The sequence below is a fragment of the Ursus americanus genome, chromosome 28, assembly GCF_024610735.1.
Source record: "Ursus americanus isolate L20-20 chromosome 28, mUrsAme1.1.p, whole genome shotgun sequence".
NCBI classification, from domain to species: domain Eukaryota; kingdom Metazoa; phylum Chordata; class Mammalia; order Carnivora; family Ursidae; genus Ursus; species Ursus americanus.
Window position 1 is genome coordinate 36,053,880 of NC_142154.1, and position 23,021 is coordinate 36,076,900.

Below are 23,021 nucleotides of genomic sequence, written 5' to 3' on the forward strand. Positions count from 1 at the left end.
GAAAATAAAGAATATCTGTTATTTACTTATTTGTCTACTTATCTATGTTTCCTAGGTCCTAGGACAGAGGCTAGCTAGCACAGAAGAGGTACTCAGTATCTGCAGGCAGAATGAATAAAAGAAAAACCAAAAAAAAAAAAAAAAACCAAACTCACCAAATGATTCAAAGATGCAAGTTCCTGACCTACAAGAAAAAATACATAAATGCAAATAAGCTTTGGGTATTGTCCGTTACTTGTTAAGGAACCTAAGTAAAATTTTTCAGAGCTCACATATAACAGGGATGGTCAAGCTAAAGAGCTCCTCGGAAATGGCCCAATTTTCTGGCACGTTCCACCATAAATATGTATTAATACTATTCTGTAACGATCACAGCTTGTCTCTAATAAAAACAACCAAGTGCTGCGTATTAAGACAGCACCCCACAAAAAGGTTTTTTTATTTACTACACCAACCTTGGAGGATCTCAAAATGTTTGAACTCAAACCACAAGCAAACAAAAACTAGAGTTCTATTTAATCAAATATCATTATCAAGAAGGAAACTAAGAGCCAGAGAACAGAAGTGCTGATCTCACAGGGAACCAGGGGCAAAGCCAGGGCTGTAAATGACTAGGGCCAAGTAGAAAGAGAACATCTGAGAATACCTATGACTGATGACTGTGAAGTGCATTTTAATTTTTTGAGCTGGGAAAGGGACTCACCTATGAAAAAACTGATATAGTCTTTCTTTAGTTTGTCCAGACCAATTTCCAAAAGCATCTTAACTGGAACAGTCCCATTGAGAGCGACTGTGTCCATGGTTCCATGATAAGACTGATGAATAAGCTTACTTAGTAAACTGTTACTCCCACTATGGAGCTAGAAATTAAAAAAAAAAATTATAAAGCCATAAATCAAAACATAATCAAATCCAATAAACAAAAGAGAAGCAAACTGTATTAACTACAAGCTAAAAATGATAAGCATGCATTTTTAGTCTCCTGATACCATCAACTGTTTGAATAAAAAGCCCTAAGTTACAAACACGTCCATTCCTGAAGTGTCATTCCTATATGGTTTGCTTTACTCCCAAGCAACTATGAAGAGGTTCAGCTTACCCCCCCAGACACAATTCCACCACAGAGAAGACACAGTTGGTCCACTGAAGCTGTGGAACTAGGACTTCTTTTCTCCCAGCTGAGTAAGTGCTATTGGGCATCTTTCCCAACACTGAACATCTTCCTCTGCACAGAACGCCTGCTACTTCGGGACAACTCCCACCCTCGCTGTTCTGGGTGTGTCAGAAGGAGCTCCTTGGCTACAATATCTAACGTACTAGCTAGCTCATCTGCAAATCAAGAAGAGCTGTGAACTTACAGATCGAACACGTGTACCAATGTTAAACACTTCATTTTAAAGATACCTGAAATACTGGACATTTTCTCACTAATGTCTGTTACCTCTCATCTCCAGCATAACCTTCGGCGTTTTCCTTGCTTTAGTAAGAATGATTTCCGTGTTGCTTGCGCTCATTGCACACGGCAGGGATATACTCGCAAACGTCTCACAAACACAGAAAGTCACGTGAGAAAACCTCAGCAGCAGAGGTTAAAATGCCTCCAGTCGCCACAGCCCAGTCAGAGGCAGCGCTCACATGCCTTCGCTTTGCAATGGAGCTCGGTGCACACCCAGGAAAGTTTCCAAGTTCTGGAGTTATGAATTGGCAGCTACCCTATTTCAAAGAATTCCTATGAAATGAGGAATCTTTTGGTTTCTAGTTTTTTTTTACTTAGCTTTTTTTTTTTTTTATTGTAAAAGCACAAGTTCACGGTGGAAAATCCATAAAGTGTAGAAATGTAGAATGCAGTTGGAAAAACTCATTTGTAACCGCAGCGCCAGGGGCAACTGCCACAACGTTCTGGTATATTTATTTCCAGGTTTTTCACTCCAAAAGTTACTTTCTTTATGCAATAGCGTATAGTCCTTTCGTTTTACAGCAGGCGGTAAGCATTCCTCCACATCATCGGTCAGCATCATTTCAGCAATGATCACATATGCCATTATGTGGCTCCATTATTATTTACGTAGTCCATTAACGGGAAATTTACATCATTCATAACTTTTTGCTACTATAAATGAGGCTGTGGTGACTCTTCTAATACATAAAATCTTGATACATGTTCTCCTATGTATGAGCTTAGGGTGGATCCTAAGAAAAAAACTTATGATTCAAGGGGCATGTATGATACATTCTGAGGATCTCAATGCATTATCCAAAATTGCTTTATAGAGAATATCCCAATTTGTGCTCTCATCAGTAGTATATGAGAACGACAGTACTAGTATCTTACACATACTGAACACTTAATTATGAGCTGGGGGCTAGGTGCATTACATGAACTAATATATTTAACCCTAAAACAACACTGTGACATAGGTACTTACCTACCCCTACTGTGCGGATGAGAAAGCTGGAGCACAGAGACGTAAAGAAACCTGCCCAAGTTTACACAGCTAAGAAAGAAGGAGGGCTGGATTCAAACTCAGGCAGTCTGCTCCAGGCTTATGCCTTAACCTTCGTGCTATGCAGCTGAAAAAGTGTTCTAACACACACCACTAAACCTACCCATGGCTGTATATCACCACGTTGTAGACTTTGGATGATCAGCGTGAAACACTTCACCAAGTCTTGATATGAAATCACACCTTGGAAAACAAGTCAGTCCAACATTACTTTCATGGTACTTCTGCAGATCAAATACATCATCAATCTTAAAGATACACAAATAAATAGAAGTATCTATACTTTATGGGTGGGGGAAGGGCAAGAAATTAAAGGCAAAAAGAAAGATTTAACACATTTCTAAAGTAAGAGAGTAAACTCACTGTCACAAAATAACACAGTGCAATATTAAGGAATATCTTTTCCTTTTTCTAATAATTATAATTCCACTAAGGTGGAAGTTTTGATTCATATAAATGTAACATAAAAGCCACCTACATCTTATACTCAACGCAGGAGAAAAGAACAGACTCTATGAATTGCCTTATCTTAGTACAATTCTTGAGTAGTATGTGTCAATACATTATTAGAAATTTGAGAAGGGGGGCGCCTGGGTGGCACAGCGGTTGGGCGTCTGCCTTCGGCTCAGGGCGTGATCCTGGTGTTATGGGATCGAGCCCCACATCAGGCTCCTCTGCTGGGAGCCTGCTTCTTCCTCTCCCACTCCCCCTGCTTGTGTTCCCTCTCTCGCTGGCTGTCTATCTCTGTCAAATATATAAATAATATTTAAAAAAAAAAAAAAAGGAAATTTGAGAAGGGACGCCTAGCTGGCTCAGTCGGTTAAGGGTCTGCCTTCGGCTCAGGTCATGATCCCAGGAGTCTGGGATCGAGTCCTGCCATTGGGCTCCTTGCTCAGAGGGGAGCCTGCTTCTCCCTCTGCCTGCTGCACTCTCACTCTCGCTCTCTCTCTGACAAAAAAATAAATAAATCTTAAAAAAAAAAAAAGAATTTGAGAAAAACAGGAACCAGCCTTCCACACAAGACTAGTAGTACACTAGTCCTGTATTATTTTCAAAGACTTAAAAGTAAACCTAACAAACGATAGAAAACATTTTATTTCATAATCATGACAGACACCTACTACCACTCATTTTGAACCACAGCTGCTCAGCAAAATCCAGATCCCCCCGTACTGTGAAGAGACACTCGATGGAGCGGTCAACCGCAGCACTGTCATGCTTCACTGTCTGAAAAAGCAGCATCAGAGAATACTCAGTTTATTACAAAAGAAAAGGAATAGTTTAAGGCCAGTGAGCTTTCAAATGCTGCTCTGAGAAAATGGGGATCCACAGATGGGAATGAATTTTCTACACCTTCATTCATTCATGAGGAGATATAAATCAAGTGACAGTGAAAAATGGGACCCCTAAAATTATTGTAAAAGTATAATGCCTAAAAGCAAGCATTCAACTTTCCTTCGATGCAAAAGTAATTAAATGACATTTGTCTTCATTCTCCTATTTCATCAAATGACAACCTATTTAGCTTAATTTAATGATACCAGGAAAGGCACATTAACATACCATCTCATAGTATATTAGTATAATAATACCATCTTATAGCATATTGACAGAGTCATTTCTGCTTCCCCGCAGTTGATTAATTAGTGATACGTACATATTAGTTCTTAAGAAAAACGATCACCAGTGCTGACATTAAAGACCAACAAAAAACTACCCTCAAAACGCTGCCTTGGCTACACCAGATCCACTTGGAATGGTATGTCGTGAAAGAGAGCAGCACAACCAAATTTTAAAAGCTATTTCAGTGCATATATCTAACTGGTAAGAATCGCTTACCTCTGTGTCTTTTTTTGTAGAATCACCAAGTCCATCCAGCTTATTTAAGTCTAGAAAGGAGGAAAAGCTTCTTAACTCTAGATTTTATTTTTCTGCTTTCTAAATTATTTCCATCCTAATCCTACTTTTGAATGGTAAATGAGGACATAAGTATCACCAGGGATTTTAGCAAATTACTTGATTCTCTACTGGGGGTATGATGCACACCCGGCAGGTAGGTAGGGGTTGGGGATGAACTGAGATACACTGAAAGCCCCTGACACACAACGTTGGGCACATGGTAGGTGCTCAAAGCTTCTGTTCCATCCCTCTTTTCCTACAATCTCATAGACAGCTGTGGTATATAAAATCTAAATTCAGTATTAATTATGAAAATTACTTAGACCTCTACTGTTAGTAATTCATCTGTCCCTCCGACTATGACAGATCTCACAGCTTTATAAATTTCCCAGCCAAAAAAGAATACCAAGCCTAAAAAGACAACTTATTTTTAGGTTTAGAAAGTATAAACTGTTGGGGCGCCTGGGTGGCACAGCGGTTAAGCGCCTGCCTTCGGCTCAGGGCGTGATCCCGGCGTTCTGGGATCGAGCCCCACATCAGGCTCCTCCGCTATGAGCCTGCTTCTTCCTCTCCCACTCCCCCTGCTTGTGTTCCCTCTCTCGCTGGCTGTCTCTGTCTCTGTCAAATAAATAAATAAAATCTTTAAAAAAAAAAAAGAAAGAAAGTATAAACTGTCAACTAAGAAAAATCAACAATATACAGAGAGTGAGTTAGGAAAACAAGGACCATTCAGAAATTCCTGCACAAGTTCAACAGCAGATTTTACTTCCAGAGGCTCGGGCCACTCGGTTACACCAGTCCGCAAACCATTAACCAAAACCTAAGAGAGATTAAAAAGAAAGAAATCCGAAATTTTTTTAGCAAAAAAAACATAGCTTAATCAGTAGGAATATATTTAATAATAATATTAGTCATTATAACATTTCTTGAACGTTTAACCACATGCAGGCGCAGTTCTAAGTGTTTTATATGTGGTATGGTATTAAATCCTCACAAAAACCCCATCAGGCAGAGATTACCATCATCCCCATTTCACTGAGGCCAAGAGAGGTGAAGTAACTTGCTCAAGGTCACACACTACTGATAGTGCCAAGACACACACCAGCAGTCTGGTACCAAAGACGGTGTTCTAAGGTGACACCATGTGTGTCAGTGCTACCAAGGATTCCAGGCCAACGAGCCTGCCCTGCAAATGCTTGTAATTTTGGTTAAAGGGGACCGATAATCCAGGTGCAATAATCAGGGAACAAAAAAACGTGAAACTGAGTGGAAGTTTATATAAACATAATATAAATGCATATGCCTGTACATATAACATCTACACCAAAGGAAAGGGAGACTGGAATGGCCAGGGGAACAATGTGGAACATCAGCTGCACTCGAATGTGGGAACCAGGGGCTGCAGGGCAGGGAAGGAGCAGGGAGTAAGATGAAGAGGGCTGGGCGAGGTCCAGCCGTGGTGGAGAAATCACCCACGGAACAGTGGGAAATGAGATTAGAAGGAACAGGGGCTAGAAAGAAAAACAGATTTAAAACCCGAAAAAAAATTTTTTCATATGAAAGACAACAGCCAGTGTCGATTTTTTGGCAGGAAAAGGACATGATCAAGTAGTTAAGAATTCATGTCAGAAATACCTAGGATAGATTCTAAGGAAAAGAGAAAGTACAATGTTTCTCAATAGAGGTAATATCAATTTCACCCCCGGGGGGTCTTTGGAAAAATGTGCAGATAGCTATTGGTGTCACAATGACTGGGGTACAAGGGCACTTTGAGCATTTAGTTTGGTAGGGGCCAAGGATGCTAAGCATCGTGCACTGTGTACAATGGTCCCAAAGCACAAAGAATGGTTCTGCCTAAAATGCCCATAGTGTCCCTGTTGAAAAGCAATAATGACCAGTAGAGTGGTCTAGGAGGCAGGTGATAAGGGCTTTAACTAAGATGGGCAGTGAGAAAAAGCTTAAAGGAAAAAAAGAAGAGTGTATTAGAGAAAGAGAGGAGAGAGGAAGGGAGATAGGGAAAAAATAAAATAAATCGTAGCTATTTACAGAAATACCGGGGACTGAACTTGGGAGAGACTATAACCATGTGCACATCTAAGATTTCATGAATTTGTAAGGAATCTAGTCTGGAGAAGATCTCAAGTTTCATTTTGGAAATACTGTTTGAAGCAACAGCCCTCTACTCAACCGGGAGATAATTTGGTGGAAGTAGGAAGGAAGGGAAATGGAATCAGCTTGAAGAAGAGAGTCTGGAGTTCCCTCAGAAAAACAAATCACTGAACGACAAGCTCTCTCTGCCAGGGTGTGGAGAGAGAAGGGCAGAGACATGAGGACAGAAGTGTGATGGAAGCCCCCAGGAAGGGTCCTAAAAGAGGAGCTTTCCAGAAAGAAAAGAGAGAAAAAAGAAAACAAGTTTCATACAAACAGGGAAATAATAATCGGAGGTGAAAGTATTAGAAACGCTTGGTACTGTCTAGAGGCTGCGGGCACACAGAGTACCTGGCACTCAAATCCAGGAGGGGAGACAGAGAAGCAAACCGATCACTGTGTTCGACCACACAGAGCACAGGCAGCAGAAGCCATTCTGGGGGATCAGTGCCGTCATCCCAGGTGAGGATGTCACAGAGCTCATCCAGCATGGGGTGGGGGGAGAAGGGCACACGAGGCAGCCCAAGACGCACGCACCACAAAGTGACAGCGTGAAAGGACAGAGGTACGATAAGCAGGCCGGGGTTAGGGGTTCGGTGGGAACAGAAGTAGGGTGTGAGATGGAGTTAAAGAAATAAGCAGGAGCTAATAAAAGGTGTTCAAAGTCAGTAAGCCATCAGGGAAATGCAAATCAAAACCATGAGATACCACTTCATCCCCACTAGGATGGAGAAAATAATTAATAATAATCATAATAAAAAGACAATAGCAAGTGTTGGCGAGGATATGGAGAAACTGAAACACACTGCTGTAGGAATGTAAAATCGTACAGCCGCTTTGGAAAACAGTTACAGGTTGGCAGCTCCTCAAAGGCTTAAAGGCAGAGTTATCACACTGACCCAGCAACTCCATCCAAAAGATGTGAAGACGTATGTCCCACAAAACTCGCACAAGACTGCTCACAGCAGCATTATTCATGAGAGTCAAAAAGTAGAAACAACAGAAACGTCCATCAGCTGATGAGTGGATGAACGAACGTGGTAAAAGGACTACAAAAAGTAGGGTAGTGGCTGCGGGGCTGGTGGGGCGGGAGATGACTGCTAATGGGTACGGGGTTTCTTCTGATGGAGATGCTCTAAAATCATATACGGTCACGGGTGTACAACTCTGTGGGTATATGAGAAACCACTGAATTTTGCACTTGAAACAGGTGAATTTCATGGGATGTAATTTATATCTCAATAAAGCTGTTAAAAACAAACAATCCGGGGCGGTGACTGGACGTAAATGGCTCTCTACACCAGGCTAAGACACTGCAAATTTCTACTGCATTAAAATGAGGCACCCCCTCGGGATTCAATTTGTAGAACAGAGTAAAACTCACTGAGACATAAAATTCTTGAAACATGTGTCACTAATCTTAAGCATGAATCAAAATCCCAGTTATTAATAAGCAGATTATACATGCATTTGGAATAAATTGGCAGCTGACCCACCTAAAAAGAGGGGAATCCATTGTATGAATAAAAACCAAATATTTCAGTAAAAAGGTGGAAGTGTAGCTCTTAATTAACTAATGCTCCCTGGGATTATAACTTATATACTTACAATCTTAGTATAAGTATATATTATACATATATACTTATAATCTTACATACTTACATACTTATAATCTTATAAACTTATAAGATATAAGATTATACTACCACGCAGTAAACTCATATTGCCCAAATTGCCGAGAGTATCTACTGAATACATAACAATTGGAACAAATTTTGAACACAAAACCAAGTAACAATGATATTAGCAAACAGTTTTATGAAAACATAAAATTTAATGCAAGTCACAAATTCCAGAAGGGTACTCACAAGGAGAAATTTCAGTTCTCTCTGAAGATGATTCAAAGGACCTCTGGGCTCTCCCGATTCCACTTTAATATTCTAAAAAGTTCCCAAAGTCAGTTTTCACTGGCAATCCCATCTTCTCTGCATAATGATCACAGTTACTTGCATTTCAAACTCCCCACACATTAAAAAAAGTATTTCATAAGGCACTAATGAACTGAATAAGTAGGGTAATACTGCACTTAGAACATCACCCCCAGAGACGCCGCAGATCCTGTCCCTCCCAGTACAGTAACCTAAACTCATGCCACCAACCCCTCTCTCTATACCGGATTGTGCCTATGTGGAACAACTGCTCTTCCCATACCCTCTCCTGCCCTTTCCTACTGAATTTCCAAAAGAAAGTGGGAGAAATGTAAATAAATACATCTTAAGGCCCAATGACAAACCCAGCATTACCACATACCAAAAATAACCACCCCCTAATAAATATGCTCAGTAGACTCCTAGCTAAACCAACAATGTGCTGTCCTAGCCAGAGGTCAAAGTTTCAGGAATTTTCTAAAACCTTAAAAAAAAGCGTGGGAGGGGGGGTAAAAGGAAAAAAAAGTAAGTGCCATTGTATGTAAATTCCTATTGCAGGAAAAGAAAAGCATTAAGAATGTAATTATCCAGAATCCCAGCACCCTGAGGGAACCACTATTAACACCATCCAGGTCTCTGTGTACACAATTTTCAAAAACATAGCTGAGATCCTACTGTATAAACAATTTCGTATATTTTCCTTTCATTTGCTTAACAATAAGGATTTCTTACCATTAAAGACACTTTAAAGCATGATATTTAAAGAATGTATAGCATTTCATAGGAAAATCTATGTTAAGCACTTCCTTATTGAACATTCAGGTTTGTTTTTAATATTTTGGAAACACAGTTATTATCACTGTGTGGAATATCTTCGCACAGATATTTTTGCTACCAATTCTGATAAACTTAAGACAGAGTCCTAGAAATGTAAATATAAGGTGAAAAGCCTTAATAGTGTAATGGGCTCTTCATGTGTTGCCAATATCTGCAATCTTTTAAGAATAGCAGAGATAAGTCTTTGATTTCACTTGGGTTCCAACTCAAGAGAATTTATTAAGCACTAGAAAATTCTTAAGTTACATAATTGCCACTGTGGGCAACTGACAGATGAGGTCACCCGGCCAAACCTCCACTGGCTGCCCCAGTGAGATGTCAGGGGTAAGCTGGGCCTCTCAGAACTGTCCAGCAGGGCTGGGCCTGGGGCTGGAAGCATGAAGCACCAGCAACAAGCAAGTTAAAAGTAAATCCGCATTGAATAAACTCAACACAAAATAGGGTTCACTCTTACCAGAGCTGCAGTTGAAGAAAGTGGAGGGGTTTGAAGAATCTCATCCACAGGAGTCCAGGAAATATCCAAAGTGATTGTAGTTTGTGATGTAGGAAGTGTGTCATCCAAGGCTGCGGACTTAAAGAGCTCATACTGGGCAAAGCCCCTGGCTGTTACCTGAAAAGAGCCCATCCGGCCACCATTAGCTGCACTGCACACAGCCAGAGGCCCATTACCAAAGCTACCTTGGTTCTTTTCCCAGCAGAAGAAAAAGCGCCACACTTTTATCCCGAATGGAAAAATAAGATAATTTTCTCATCACAAAGACTGGCTAAAAGGCAAGGCAGCATCTATTTTTAGTCATTAGCTGAAATGAAAATAAACACAAAGATTTTGATACTACCAAAAAAACCCATCTAGTCACATTAGTAGTGAAAAAAACCACTAAACTAGGGAGGTAGGTCCATAACAGTCTGAAGAAACTAATGTGAGCAGAAGAGAGAAATACCTACAGTAGATAAGTGGTGTCTTTTCTTATGTGAACTTTTCAGGTCTTCAAGATTTACAGAGTAATTTTTATCAGCTATAAGACATAAAAGAAAAAATAATTTTAAAGGTACAATTCAAAATTACACCGTTAGAGTTGGAAGATGACAACCCCTCAAATTCTGAGGGCACCACAACAAATCCACTAGCTGTCTCTGCAGAAGCCTGGACTCGAGGTCAACTGATACGGCTCCAGCCTATGAACAAGCAAGGCTCTGAATCCCTTACCCGAGAGAATGAGCCCAAGACCCCTGTCAACCAGTTTCTACACGCTCGTGGGGCACGCCCATAGCTCCTTCTCCTTGTCCTAAAATGGTGTCAGGCACTGAATCATGCCTTGTTCTGGTGTTAATCTCCAGCCCAGAGTGAACACGGGATAGGTGTTACCTATGTTTGCTCAGTGCGCATGCTCCATCTTTCCTAAAGCACAGTCGCAAGCTTCCCCCGCCCTTTTCATCAATATGTATGCAATCTCAACCCCTCTGATCATAAAAAACTTGGTCTAACCTCAGTCGGGAAGACGGATTTGGGGATACTTCCCTGCCCTCTCAATGCGCTGCATTTCTGATAATACAACTTTCTCTGCTTCAAACCCAGTGACCCAGAGATTCGGTTTCCTGCACATTGGACACAAATCTGATTTTGGGATTTAATAAGAACGCTACTAACAAAAATATAATTAAGCATCTACTATGAGATTGGAATTACATTGTCATTATATTCTACTTTTTTATCCTCCAATGAAAATTTCCAAAAACACGCACATATAAACCAAATGAAACCCAAATAAAACTAACAAAGGCATAAACTCCTGTTCAGACTTTTGGAGATCTGTTTCTGGAATACCTCCTGTACGCTGCAAGGTAGCGTACACGTTCCTGGTGGCTAACATGTTCCACTGTGCGCACTTCCCTCTTCACAATAGTTTTCAGTGAAAACCACAACACAGTAACAACACCAATAAATAAATACACCCCGCCCCATAAAAGTAAGATGAATGAGCTCTCACCTTTACAACTGACTGTATATAAGACAATTCCTGTAATGCTGTTATTTGTGGTGACAAGCTCAGCTCCCAGCCAACAGGTCCCTTCAGGATCTGAACTGTCACACCTTACCCACAGGGGAGGAAGGGCAACAACTGGATGATTAATCTTCAAGTGGGTCATATTAGGATTGTGAGCCATGGTGTAAAGTCCGATTAACTGCCTTGAAAACAAGAGTAAGAAGAATAAATTGTGAAGTAGGAACTGTCCATCAATCAAGTTTTCTTTTCCAAAGATATCATGAAGGGTATCTACGATTCTGACACTGCTCCTACTTCTGGTCACCAACTAACATTCTGCACCCAACTCTAATGTGTGGGGATTTTCCTCATACCAAGTGATTTTCTGACACCAGCTGGGTGTCCTACAATTCAACTCAATTCCGACACTATCCACCCAGAGACAGCATCAGATGCCACAGGTTAATGGCTCAGTCCTACAAGCCTGCCCCCACCCCTGCCGTCCACCTTTAGATTCCAAGTGCAAGTCCAGGTTGCCACCTGTGCTTCTGACTGACCAGCTAGAGATCAGAGGTTCCAACAACCTCCTCCTTGGGTAGATTAATTTGCTAGAGCAACTCAGAACTCAGAAAAACACTTTACTTACTAGATCACTGGTTTATTATAAAAGGGACGTAACTCCGGAACAACCAGATGAAGAGATGCACAGAGCAAGGTATGGGGAAAGGGCGCGGAGTGCCCATGCCCTCTCTTAGTGAGCCACTCTCCCCAAAACGCCACCTGTTCACCAACCCAGAGGCTCTCCAAACACTCTCCTTTTGGGTTTCTATGAAGCCTTAGTCACATAGGCATGAAATGATTAATCACTGGCCATTGGGGACTGAACTCAATCTCTAGCCCTTCTCCCCTCCCTGGAGGGAGGGGTAGGGCTGAGTGTTCTAACCCTCTAATCACAGGGTTAGTACCCTACCAACCACCCCCCCAAGCCCCGCATTACCTAGGGGCTTTCCAAAAGCCACCTTATTTTTTTTTTTTAAAGATTTATTTATTTAAGAGAGAGAGACAGAAAGCATGTGAGCAGGGAGAGGGGCAAAGGGAGAGGGAGACAGAGAAAGAATCCTCAAGAAGAGGCCCCGCTGAGTACAGAGCCTGACGCAGGGCTGGATCCCAGGACCCTGAGACCATGACCTGAACCAAAAATAAGAGCCAGCCATTCAACTGACTGAGCCACCCAGGCGCCCCAAAAGCCACCTCACTAACATAACAGAAGACACCTTTCTCTTTCTCCTCACTGAGGAAATTCTAAGGGTTTTAGGAACTCTGTGCCAGGAACAGCAGACAAAGACCAAATATGTTTCTAATTATAAATCCCAATACCCCAGTATCCCAGAAACAAAAATCGGGAAACTGAGCGGCAAAATACATAAATATTTCACCCAGTGAAGAAGTGGGAGAAGGGCACACCGGGCAGATGAAGACGCCTGCCCCAGCAAGTGACAAGAATGTAGCCATCCACAAGCGGGGAGTCCGATAGGGTGGGGGTGAGGGTCAGCAGGAGGGAAAGTAGGCTGCTAGATGAAGCAAAAGAAAGAGGTAGGATATGTTAATTATACCTCAATAAAGTTGGGGCAAAAAAAAAAAAAGGAGCCAATAAGCACATGAAAAGATGCTTGAGCTCATTAGTCACTGGAATACTTAGAGAAAACTGAGTAGTCTGTGAATGAGATAATAGTACTGTAACCGTTAAATTTCCAGACTTTGATCATTGTTCTGCGGTTATGTAAGAGAATATACTTGTTCTCAGAAAATCCACAGTGAAGTATGTAGAGGTAAAGGAGCACAGCGTCTCCAACATTCTCTCAAGATTTCATTAAAAAACCATGTGTGGGTGATAGGAGTATGTAAAGTGGCAGAGTGGGGAGGACGAGGAGGAGGAAGGAGAGGGAGACTGACAAAGCAGACGCAGCAACATGTAAACGACTGGTGAATCAGGGTCAAGGGTATACAGAAGTTCCTGTGTTATTCTTTCAACTTTTCTGCAAATTTGAAAGTGTATCAAAATTAAAAGTTACCAAAAAATGTAACTTGAAATTTTTCAAAGAGATGAAAACTTAATTTATTGCCAACAGATGTTCAACAAAGGATTTCTGGGATTGTACTTCAGAAAGGAAATACAGTAATCCCAAAAGGAAGGTTCCAGATGCAAAACAAGGCAATGATAAGCCTACGGATAAATCCTAACAAACACTGGATGGAGAAACCACCACCAATAAATAATGTTTAAGTTGTCAGGGAGAAAAGAAAAAAGGCCAAACACGACTTAAAATCAAGAAGCCATAAAACACTAATTTAACTACATTAAGATGTTAAAAGCTTCTGCCTAGCAAAACCAACAAAAACCATCAAGAAGGAAAGTCACTTTGTGAACATTATTACTATAGTCCTTATCGTCCAATGTTATATACGAGTATATCCTCCAGAACTGCTTGATGGCAAAAACTCTGGTTGCGGAGGTGAGCGGGCCAGCCGGGGAGAGCTGCCAGTGGCTACACAGCGGGGAGGCAGGAAGTGAAGCTGGCCAGGCAGACGGGGGCAGCAGGCTTTCTAACAGGGGCACTGCTGGCATCGGGGTGGGATAATTCCTCCTCGTGCGGGACAGCCCAGGCCAATCGCTCCCCTCAGTCACGGTAACAACCAGAAAGTACCCCTGCATGTTTCTAAACGCCCGCTGGGAATGGCTCCCCTGGTGGCAGAGCTCTGGACTGGACAGTGAAGGTTCCTATGTGTCATTCATAAGAAATTTGGATTGTATCATGACACAACAAAAACCACTGAAGGATTTTTAAGCAAGGAGGCAACATGATCAGGCTTCCAGTGATTTATGAAGATCGCTGGCAGCAGCAAGGATGAAAGACTGGAGGGGAACCAAATACAAAGAGAAGAATTGAGAAGCAAGAACGAACAGTATGGGGGAGTGGAGAAAGGGACCCTGACATGGTCTTCTTGGTCATGCTTGGGACACCTATGGGATATTCAAGTAAAGCTATCCCCTGGAGATTTGGGTGTCATGTCTAGGGAGCGGGGGAAGAAGGGAGGGAAGGACCTGGACTAGATACATATTTTCCCCCCAATGTTTGTAAGAACACTTTCATTTAAATCCTAGCCTCCAACCCTACTCCTAGCCCGATGCTAAGAAAAACTTACCTTGCTCTCCCAACTGGTAAAGCAAGTGGTCCAACATTCTCCCCAGTAGAGAAATCAGAAATAGCTGTCTCTTCACATTGTGGTTCTTCAACATGACTTGTTTCTTCCTTGTCCAAAGGCTTAAAAAATATTTTTTAATTATTTAGCCAGGTAAAAGAACACTCACCAGTCAATTCTTCACTATGTTAGAACACAATGTACTGGTTTCCAAACCCTTAAGCACAAATGACTGGGCGATGGCAAGAATCACAGCTACAGACCAGTCTGGTACCAACAAATCTTGCCATCAGAAGCATTTCTGCTGTCCTATAAAAATCTGACGATCTCAGTTGCTATGGATAGAGGAAGTATCTGATGCCACTAGAAAAGGAAGTGCTCCAACATGTATACAATGATGAGCCAAGGACAAAATACCAAGAGAAACCCATAGAAGACTCCTGATTTTTCACTCCCAAAACTCAAAGGGCCACAGCCCTTACTGCTTAAATCTACTCCTCTTAGGACTAGCAGCTCTCATTGGTATTACAGGGTTCTGAAATCTGTGTTTCTAATATCTCCATGTTTAAATAGTTACATAGTTCAGCCTTGCCAATAACAACAAGAGTTAACATTTCCTGAGCATTACTTTGTAACAGCTACTATTCTAAGTTTTCTGTTACTTTTCATAAAAACCCTGAATTAGATACTATTATTAACTCTTTTTTAAAAAGATTTTATTTATTTATTTATTTATTTATTTATTTATTTATTTATGGGAGGAGGGGCACAGGGAGAGGGAGAGAGAGAATCTCAAGCAGACTTGTGCTGAGCATGGAGCCCCAGAGGGCTCGATCTCACGACCCCAAGCTCATGACCCAAGCCAAAACCAAGAGTTAAATGCTTAACCAACTGAGACACCCAGGTGCCCCTTTCGCTCTGTTTTATAGATGGGAAAACCAAGGTAGCAAACAGCTTTTTATTTACTTGTCCAGAATCACAGCCGGTGAGTGGCGACCGCAAGATTTGAATCTAGACAGTCTAACTTCAAAACTCGGGATCTTCTCCATTAAGCTCTTCGGGCAGTAAATACTCTGCCTGCTTAATAGGTCTCAGACCCAGATATTTCCTCAACTTTGAATTTCTTTTGCCAGATCACAGATCTCAGTCCCTTCTAGGCCTGGCTTTTCAAAGAGTTCCTAGAACTGGTGGTACCCAAAATGTCATTTTTTCCTTCTGTTTAATAGCCATCTACCTAAAATTCATGCTTTAAGCTCTACTGATCTTTGCAGATACAACAGCCATTTTGACTGCTCCTTATCCAAAAACGCCAGGGCCCCAATTCCAGGGACCTTCCCACAATGGCAAGCTGCGTCCTCACTAGGGTGCCAACCCACATTCCCACATCCCCCTTGGGTCATTCTTTCTTTTTTTTTTTAAAGATTTTATTTATTTATTTGACAGAGAGACAGCCAGCGAGAGAGGGAACACAAGCAGGGGGAGTGGGAGAGGAAGAAGCAGGCTCCCAGTGGAGCAGGGAGCCCGATGTGGGGCTCGACCCCAGGACCCTGGGATCATGACCTGAGCCGAAGGCAGATGCTTAACGACTGAGCCACCCAGGCGCCCCTCCTTGGGTCATTCTTATCTTTTCCTAGGTGACTCATCTTCATCTGAACATCTTCGTTTTTTCGACTTTTGCTCTACATACATTTTCCCTTCTCCCCACAACAGAAGTCTAAATTCAACCACATAACTCACCTATCATCATTTCCCAAGCATCTGTCCACTATAGATAAGCACTGTAATAACACCCTTTCATTAACATAAAAGACAAAGTTGCCCCCCTTCCTCAAAAAGAGCTTTTGTATGCATTAAAATGAAAGCTCCCTGTTCCTTCACCAGATAGCACGAGGGTCCTAAAACAAACAGAAGAGTTCCTTCTAAAAGTACCTCCACTTTCCCCTATTAGAGTCTGTTCCAATCTACTTCAGGAAACAATGTAGTCAAAGGAATGCGTTCTGGCCTCAAAACAACTGTGTAACCTGACAGCATTACCACCACTCAGTAAAAATCACTATAATTGCTCTGCCAAAACACCATAATTAAAACACAAAGGCTTCAGGCTGGAATTATAAAGTGATGCAAGAGATAAGAAGTTTTCTGTTACATTCCACAAACAAAAATTAAAGTAGAACTTCATGAGTCATAGCTCCTTATGCTGTGCTGTTCAGTACAGCAGCCGCTGGCCACACGCAGCTACTGGGTACTGGAAATGGGGCCAGACCAGTGAAAAGTGTAAATACACACCAGATTTTGAAGATGCAATACGGGGGGAAAAAACTTAAAATATCTCATTAATGATCTTTATATTAACTATGCATTGAAATGGTATTATCAGATATACGAGACTAAGTAAAAAGCATTATTAAACCTAATTTCAAACAATCCCACTCCTCGGTATTTACTGTAAAGAAAAAACATGCTCACACAAAAAATCTATACAAAAATGATTACAGCAGCTCTATTCATGATCACCGGAGACAGAAAACAGCCCAAATGTCATTTGAAGGGTGACTAGATAAATAAACGGTGGTACATTCAAACCACAGAATCTACTCAGCAATTTCAAGAAATGAACCACTGATACACATACAACGTGGATGAATCTCAAAGGGCATTATACAGAGTGAAAGAAGCCAGACTCAAAAGGTTACACACTGTATGATTCCATTCACGACACTCTTAAAAAGATAAAACTACACCAAGGGAGAAGAGATCAGTGGTTACCAGGGGGATTTTCAAGGGAGAGCATGAGGGAGTTGTTTGGGGTGAAGGAACTGTTTTGTGCCTGATTGTGGTGGACCAACAAAAGAAAAAAAGTCAATTTTACCGTAGGATAATTAATTTCACTTTTTTAAAATCAGGATACTACAAAATTTTAAATTACCTACACAGTTATCATTATATTTCTATTGGACACCACTGTATCTACTTCTAAAAGAATCAGAATTCACTTTCACTAACGTGCTGATAAACAAAAGTGTGCACATTTGAGATCATTCCCAATAAACTGATTTTGGCTACTGGGAATTCAACAAACACAGGGGCGCCTGGCCGGCTCAGCTGGCGGAGCACGCGACTCTGGATCTCCAGGTTAGAGCCCCACGTTGAGGACAGAGATTACTTAAAAATAAAATCTTAAAAAAAAAAAAAAAAGAATTAAACGAGCGCAAAGCCCAAGCACTCCTTACCAATTTCTCCATGATGAATACTACATCATTTTCATGTAGAATATTTTTCAAAGGGTTCGGCTGGCCTTTGCTGATCAACTGCACTTGAACATCAGCCTATTAAAAATAGATAATGTCAAGCAATGTTACATACACACATGCATATTAGTACAAATATTTATTTATTTATTTTTTTAAATGATTTTTTATTATATTATGTTAGTCACCATACAGTACATCCCCGGTAGTACAAATATTTAAACACAGAAAGACTAGTTCTACGTAAGTGGCTAAAAAAGAGAATGTGAACAAGACAGAATGTTCTAAAGAGAAGATTTCATTTATTCTTTGCCATGTTGGTTTTCATGTTTGGACAAACCTAGCTCTATTCGCCTCTACACATGCTTCAAGGCCTCCCTCAAGTGCGCCCTGCCTTGGGGAGCCTTCTTTTGATTAGGATCACACCGACGTCCTCTTCCTTGACTCACACTTTATTTACTATAACATACCATATAATCAGCACTTTATAAATATGACCTTTTCTTCTGATTGTACTATGGAATTTAGAACTTTTATCAATCTCTAGGAACTATGTATTTTTTCATTTCAATTGCAAACACGTTTATTGCAGAAAGGTCTGAAAATAGATACCTAAGCCATTTCTTTAAAACTCACATATAACCCTACCAGCCAGGATAATCACTAGTTACTAGCATGGCTGGCATCTACTTTGTGAGATCTTCTTCCAGACACAGAAATAAATCTACTTAAGTAAAAATGTGTTCAGTATTTAAATATCTAGATAGGATTTTGCTTAATAAAAATACGATATTCTGTATCACACAACTCTTTCTATCCATTAAGTGTTCTTTGGTTCTACCATCATATAATTAATCCCATTTTGTTCAACATTTGGACACTTTAAAGTTATCTGCTCTAATAAACAAATAATAATAGACATCCTTGAATTACTTTAAGATGAATACTTTGTCAGATTGCCTTGCAAATATGGTGCCCCCACATATTTGCATCCCCATCACTTACGGCAACTGAGTATTTTCACTATTTATTTTTACCGTCTCACAGCAAAAAAGAGTATCTTGTTTGTTACTGTTTTTTTTTTTTCCATTTATTTGATTACTAATGAAGGTGACTAGTCTTTCAAAGGTTTGTCATTGACAAATAACTCTCATTACTTCAATTCATTTCATTTCTCAGTTTGGATCCTAAAGCATTTAGATACCAAGTTCAGAAAGCAAAGGATGCTGTGTTATTCTAATCTACCAGGTTCTTGAGTTTCAAGTACTGTTGTGGATTGAATATGTCCCCAAAAGATATGGTGAAGTCCTAACCCCTGGTTCCTCTGAATGTGACCTTCTTTAGAAAAAGGGTCTTAGCAAACGTAATCAAGTTGAGAATTAACTTGGATTGGGGGGGGTGCCTAAATCCAATGACTGATGTACTTACAAGGAGGGAAGGATTTAGAGACATAGACACACAGGGATGGTATGCATTAACGGTGGCAGAAACTACAGTGATGTGTCTATAAGCCAAGAAACTCCAAGGATTGTTGGAAACCACCAGAAACTAGGAAGAGCCAAGGAAGGATCCTTTCCTAGAGCCTTCAGTAGGAGCGTGGCCCTCCTGACTCCTCCATTTCAGAGTCCTAGTCTCCAGAACTGCAACAGAATAAATTTGATTTTTTTTTTTTTTAAAGATTTTATTTATTTGACAGAGAGAGACAGCCAGCGAGAGAGGGAACACAAGCAGGGGGAGTGGGAGAGGAAGAAGCAGACTCCCAGCGGAGGAGCCTGATGTGGGGCTCGATCCCGCAACGCCAGGATCATGCCCTGAGCCGAAGGCAGACGCTTAACTGCTGTGCCACCCAGGCGCCCCAAATTTCTGATGTTTTAAGCAAACCAATTTGTGGTTACAGCAGCCCTAGGAAACTAATATACATATCAACCAAGAATTCTGATGGGGAGGGATTAATACATTTACCTAGCTATACTTAATTCCTGAGTTTGGTTAGTGAAAATTCAAACAGTAAGAAATAACTCTACTTGTAATTTTCTTTCTGAGCTTACTTATGTTTTTTGTCTATTCTTCTATTACAGTTGTCATTTTTCCTAATGATTTTTAAGCACTTTTTATGTATTATATATATATTTCTCTCCACCTTATTTGTTTTTTAGCATGTAATTAATATAATTAATTTTAGTTCACTAATTATTTTATAGATTAAACCTTATGGGGACTTGAGCTATGGAACACCTGGCATATATTAGATGCTTAATAAATCCATGAATATTTATAGCAGTTTTATTCATAACTATCAAAAACTGGAAACAATCCATGTATCCATCAGCTGGTAAGTGGGTGGGTAAGTGTCGCACACCCATGAAATGGGATACTATCCAACCATAAATAGGAATGAAGTATTGAGACACACAAAACATAGATGAATCTCAAATGCATTACATTCCTTGACAGAAGCCAGACCCAGAAGACTACATACTGTGTGACTTTATTTATATGACGTTCTGGAAAAAGCTGGGGACAAAGGGCTGATTATAAAGGGACATGAGATTTTTTGGAGGTGACAGAAATGTTCTAGATCTTGATCACGGGGGTGGTTATATGACGGAATACATTTGTAAAAACTCATAGAATTGTATGCTAAAGGGGGGATTTACTCTAAATAACTTCAGTGAACCCAACTTTTAAAAAAGCAGAATGTTAGGATTACTGAGTTTTATTTGAAAACGAAATAAATTGTTCATACCTCATAGATAAATGGATCTTTATGGATTCCTTTCTTTTCTTCATCAAACTCCCTGAAATGAAGAACTACACGTGAAAAACAGAGCTACAGTATTCTGACATTTAAATACAGTAGTTATCACTTTATCTCTGCATGACACCAGTGAGAAAAGCAAAGTGCAAAGTAGTCATAGCAGCCCTAAGGCATGGTTGGGAAGAGGGGGAAAAAGCAGAAAAAGAATATGAGAAGGGACTAGTGGGTGGCTCGGTCGGTTAAGCATCTGCCTTCAGCTCAGGTCATGATCCCAGGGTCCAGGGATCAAGTCCCACATAGGGCTCCTTGCTCAGTAGGGAGCCTGCTTCTCCCTCTGTCTGTGACTCCCCCTGCTTATGCTTGCTCTCTCTCTCCGACAAATAAATAAATAGAAATCCTTAAAAAAAATGAGAAAAAAGAGATGTGGTAGAAATTAATAGACTGCTGCCCACAACTGGGCACAAAGGCTTCTCAGAGGCAGCAGGAAATCAGGTTACCTACCTCTACTCTCTCATCTTCTAAAATACATCATCAATTATTATTAAAATGTAATTTACCATGTAACTTATGGGAAGTAAAAATCACTGGATTCTGATCTGCCACTGAATCAGTGGATAACCAAAGAAGTTATTTAAGGTTCCTAGTCCTAGACTTCTACGGCTAAAATAAAAACATCTATCCTCCCTCTGTTTTTATGAGCTGTCACTAAAAACTGAGAAAATTTGTTAACGTTAAACAAGTTCCTTTTAAAAATGTAAGCACAAAACTCTCGGATATCACTTAATAATTATCATTTCATTCAAGAAAGTTCTAAAAATAGTCATCCCAAAGCATGTGAACTATTAACCATTAAACATACCACAATGCACATCAGTCTGACCTACACTCTGAAAGAGACACAATCTTTAGAGACCTAACTAAGCCCAATGAAATTGTTTCAGGATACCATTTATTATTTGATCTATTCTGACTTACTGAAATAAAAACAGGAGAGCTAGGCCTTTGAACGATTCACATTTGCCATTTTGGACAAGACAGTGATTTATTCTTAAAGATATTTGCCCTTTGTGTATAACTGAGGGATGTTATTTAATCAATTATTCAACAATCATGTATATTACAGGCAGGCACTCTTCCTAGATGTCCAGGATATACAACGAAAACATAGTCCCTGGTTCATAGTCTGACGGAAGTCCAAAGAGTAAGCCAACAGACTACAGGGTGAGGGTGCTCCAACACAGGTGAGGGCAGGCTGCCGTGGCAGCACAATGGGAGACATGTTGCTGTATCACTACAACTTTATCCTGAAAGCCGAGAGGAGCTCACTAAAAGATTTTTTTTTAAGATTTTATTTATTTGAGAGAGAGAGACAGTACAAGAGAGAGCATGAGCAGCGGGGAGGGGCAGCGGCAGATGCAGAGGGAGACTCTGGAGAAGCATGCTCCCTGCTGAGGAGGGAGTCCGACTCTGGCTCGACCCCAGGGTCCTGGGATCATGAGCTGAGCTGAAGGCAGACACTAAACGGACTGAGCCACCCAGGTGCCCCACTAAAAGATTTTAAATGGGAAATAGCTCTCTGACTGTGAGATGGAAGGCATAAACTTGGAGGCTAGGAAAATCGCTGTGAATAAGTGACAATGTCCTGAACAAAAGCAGTAGAGATAGAGGGGAAACAAGTGCACCAGGTGAGTGATTAGATGGAATGGGGGAGGGGAGGTGGAAATCTTGGATTTGGAACTCTTAATTCAGAGAAAGGACTCAGGAGCAGAGTGTCAGGTTGCTGGGGAAAGATGAATTCGGTTTTGCAGATAATGAGTTTGAGGTCTCGTAGAAATTTCCCGTAGGCAACTGGATGCACAGGCATGTAAAGGACTCAAGAGAAGTAAAAGAGACTTTTGTGGTTACAAGTAGAGAAAAAGACAAAGCTCCATGAAATAATTGGGAACTATAAAGGGTCTAAACAAAACTGTATCAATGGGGAAGTGGTTAAATAAACATAAGACAGGCAGAGAATATTGCACAGCAGTTAAAAACAATGAGATATATCGATAAGGTGTCATACTGAAAGCCATCCAAGACATTATTAGTTAAAAAGAACCTAGTGCTCTGTCTATAATGTTCAAAAATTGGCAAGCATTACTTTTTTTTTTTTTTTTTTTTTTTTTAGATTTTATTTATTTATCTGACAGAGAGAGAGCATAAGCAGGGGTAGTGGCAGCAGAGCCAGAAGCCCAACGAGGGGCTCTATCCCAGGACCCTGGGATCATGACCTGAGCCAAAGGCAGAGGCTTAACTGACTGAGCCACCCAGGTGCTACATTACTACTTTTGTAAGCAGGGAAAAAGCAATAAAGATAAATAATGAAAAATTATGGCATTTAGAAAATAAGGGGTTAGATCACATCAGTGGTTCTCAAAGTGTCCTGTCAGGCCAGCAGCAGTTTCACCTGGAATTTGTCAGAATTCTTTGGCCCCGCCCAGGCTTACTAAATCAGAACCCCTGGAGATGGGGGC

General features: G+C 40.7%; 1 protein-coding gene across 4 annotated transcripts in view; it reads right to left on the bottom strand.

The window, feature by feature from the left end:
• The window catches only part of ZWILCH (zwilch kinetochore protein), a 36,354-nt gene that overhangs the window by 12,435 nt on the left and 898 nt on the right, over positions 1-23,021 (bottom strand). For 2 of the 4 annotated variants that reach the window (XM_045810710.2, XM_045810709.2), the window contains exons 2-14: positions 20,497-20,548; positions 17,733-17,828; positions 14,506-14,624; positions 11,305-11,504; positions 10,262-10,332; positions 9,771-9,926; positions 8,420-8,491; positions 5,130-5,223; positions 4,344-4,393; positions 3,626-3,731; positions 2,608-2,687; positions 704-860; positions 156-184 (exon numbers count right to left, since the gene is read on the bottom strand). In XM_045810710.2, the coding sequence (XP_045666666.2) occupies positions 156-184; positions 704-860; positions 2,608-2,687; positions 3,626-3,731; positions 4,344-4,393; positions 5,130-5,223; positions 8,420-8,491; positions 9,771-9,926; positions 10,262-10,332; positions 11,305-11,504; positions 14,506-14,624; positions 17,733-17,828; positions 20,497-20,548 (1,282 nt within the window). Of the gene's footprint in view, positions 1-155; positions 185-703; positions 861-2,607; positions 2,688-3,625; positions 3,732-4,343; positions 4,394-5,129; positions 5,224-8,419; positions 8,492-9,770; positions 9,927-10,261; positions 10,333-11,304; positions 11,505-14,505; positions 14,625-17,732; positions 17,829-20,496; positions 20,549-23,021 lie in introns of those variants that run through there. The other 2 variants (XM_045810711.2, XM_087856841.1) reach the window with 2 other exon arrangements.